At 59.7% G+C, this 2,955-nt stretch overlaps 1 protein-coding gene across 1 annotated transcript; it reads left to right on the top strand.

The window, feature by feature from the left end:
* Positions 1 to 37: 37 nt before the first annotated feature.
* Positions 38 to 2,522, top strand: LOC104461949 (cadherin EGF LAG seven-pass G-type receptor 3-like; the record flags this gene model as incomplete). The annotated part of the gene is made up of 1 exon (XM_010073704.1): positions 38 to 2,522. A coding segment is annotated over exon 1 (2,485 nt), but the record flags the coding sequence as incomplete, so codon positions are not given.
* Between the last annotated feature and the right edge of the window lie 433 nt (positions 2,523 to 2,955).

The raw sequence follows: 2,955 nt of genomic DNA, 5'->3' as shown, positions 1-2,955 counted from the left end.
CGCAGACCACGGCGCGCCGCGGCTCTCCGCCACCACCATGGTGGCCATCGCCGTGGCCGACCGCAACGACCACGACCCAGTCTTCGAGCAGGGTGAGTACCGGGAAACCATCCGGGAGAACGTGGAGGAGGGATACCCCATCCTGCAGCTGCGCGCCACCGACGTCGACTCCCCGCCCAACGCCAACATCCGCTACCGCTTCGTCAACGAGCGGGCGGCCCACGCCGTCTTCGAGATCGACCCACGCTCCGGTCTCATCACCACCAGTGGGCCTGTGGACAGGGAGAAGATGGAGAGGTACTCCTTGGTGGTGGAGGCTAACGACCAGGGGAGGGAGCCCGGGCCCCGCTCCGCCACCGTCAAGGTCTACATCACGGTCCTTGACGAGAATGACAACACCCCTCAGTTCAGTGAGAAGCGCTACATCGTCCAAGTGAGGGAGGACATTCGGCCCCACACTGAGATCCTGCGCGTCACCGCCACCGACCTGGACAAGGACAACAATGCACTGGTGCACTACAACATCATCAGCGGGAACAGCCGGGGCCAGTTCTCCATCGACAGCGTCACTGGGGAGATACAGGTGGTGGCCCCGCTGGATTTCGAGGTGGAGCGGGAGTACGCCCTGAGGATCCGGGCTCAGGATGCGGGGCGCCCTCCCCTCTCTAACAATACGGGCATGGCCAGCATCCAGGTGGTGGACATCAACGACCACGCCCCTATCTTTGTCAGCACCCCTTTCCAAATCTCTGTCCTGGAGAATGCTCCCCTCGGACACTCCGTCATCCACATCCAGGCTGTGGATGCGGACTACGGCGAGAACTCACGCCTGGAGTACAAACTGACGGGGATCTCGGCCGACACACCCTTCGTGGTGAACAGTGCCACGGGGTGGATCACGGTCAGCGGGCCCTTGGACCGGGAGTCGGTTGAGCACTACTTTTTTGGCGTGGAGGCTCGGGACCACGGCTCTCCATCCTTATCTGCCTCTGCCAGCGTCACCATCACTGTCATGGATGTCAACGACAACCGTCCCGAGTTCACCCAGAAGGAGTACTTCATCCGCCTGAACGAGGATGCAGCCGTGGGGACCAGCGTCCTCAGTGTCACAGCGATCGACCGGGATGTGAACAGTGCCATCACCTACCAGATCACGGGAGGCAACACGCGGAACCGCTTCTCCATCAGCACGCAAGGCGGGACGGGGCTCATCACTCTGTCTCTGCCACTGGACTACAAGCAGGAGAGGCGCTACGTGCTCACCGTGACGGCCTCTGACCGCACCCTGCGTGACAACTGCCACGTTCACATCAACATCACGGATGCCAACACGCACCGGCCCGTGTTCCAGAGCGCCCACTACTCTGTGAGCATCAACGAGGACCGGCCCGTGGGCAGCACTGTGGTGGTGATCAGTGCCACTGATGATGATGTGGGGGAAAATGCCCGCATCACATACTACCTGGAGGATAATGTCCCTCAGTTTCGCATCGATCCAGACTCTGGGGCCATCACTCTCCAGGCAGAACTGGACTATGAGGACCAGGTCACCTACACGTTGGCTATCACTGCCAAGGACAATGGGATCCCCCAGAAAGCGGACACCACCTATGTTGAAATCATGGTGAACGATGTTAATGACAATGCCCCCCAGTTCGTCAGCCCTCATTACCAGGGCATGATCTCTGAGGATGCGCCTCCCTTCACCAGTGTGCTCCAGATCTCTGCTACTGACCGGGATGCTCACACCAACGGGCGAGTGCAGTACACCTTCCAGAACGGGGAGGATGGGGATGGAGACTTCACCATAGAGCCCACATCGGGGATCATTCGCACTGTCCGCAGGCTGGACCGTGAGAACGTTCCTGTCTATGAGCTGACTGCATACGCTGTGGACAGGGGCATCCCCGCTCAGCGAACTCCTGTCCATATCCAGGTGACCATTCAGGATGTGAATGACAATGCCCCCGTCTTCCCTGCTGAGGAGTTTGAGGTCTTGGTGAAGGAGAACAGCATCGTAGGCTCTGTCGTGGCCCAAATCACAGCCGTTGACCCCGACGAGGGACCCAACGCCCAGATCATGTACCAAATTGTGGAAGGCAACATCCCTGAGATATTCCAGATGGACATCTTCTCTGGGGAACTCACAGCCTTGATAGACCTGGATTATGAGACAAGACCTGAGTACGTGATCGTAGTGCAGGCCACCTCTGCCCCACTGGTCAGCAGAGCCACGGTCCACATCAAACTCATCGACCAGAATGACAACAGCCCTGTTCTCAAGAACTTCCAGATCCTCTTCAATAACTACGTGTCCAATAAGTCCAACACCTTCCCCTCAGGGGTCATAGGGAAGGTCCCAGCTTACGACCCAGATGTGTCTGACCGCCTCTTCTACACCTTTGAGCGGGGGAACGAACTGCACTTGTTGATTGTAAATCAGTCGAGTGGGGAGCTGAGGCTGAGCCGTAAGCTGGACAACAACCGTCCGCTCGTGGCCTCCATGCTGGTGACCGTCACAGGTAGGATGTGAAAAACCATTCAGCCTTTAGTGCGGTACCTCTGGGGGGGGCTCTGCGTGGTCCCCCTCCGGCAGCCTGTTCTGCGTTGGGGGGTGGGTTGGGGACTGGCAACAGGATTTGAATTGGGAATGGCTTCAAAGCAGGAGATGCTGGGGAGGGCGGCAGCGGGGGCGTGCTGCAGGGCGCGCTTTGTAAGGGGGCCAGGACCAGAGGTGGTCTGCAAGAACAAAGCATCGTTACGGAGCTGCGAGGATGGCTTGGAGCTGCTGGTGAGGCACCTTTGGAGGTGCTGCCACTGGCCAGGTGGTGACGTGCACCGTGGGGTTCTGATGGGCAAGCAGCCCGTTCGGGGTGGCCGAGCCGCCAGCCCGGGGGCTAGCACACTGCTTCGCTCCAGAGCCCGGGTGGCTCTTGTGCCGGCCGGGATTGTGCT

This window comes from Pterocles gutturalis, unplaced genomic scaffold (genome assembly GCF_000699245.1).
Source record: "Pterocles gutturalis isolate BGI_N339 unplaced genomic scaffold, ASM69924v1 scaffold34092, whole genome shotgun sequence".
Classification (NCBI taxonomy): Eukaryota; Metazoa; Chordata; class Aves; order Pterocliformes; family Pteroclidae; genus Pterocles; species Pterocles gutturalis.
The sequence above is the reverse complement of the archived record's forward strand: the minus strand, read 5'-3'. Positions and strand labels throughout refer to the sequence as shown.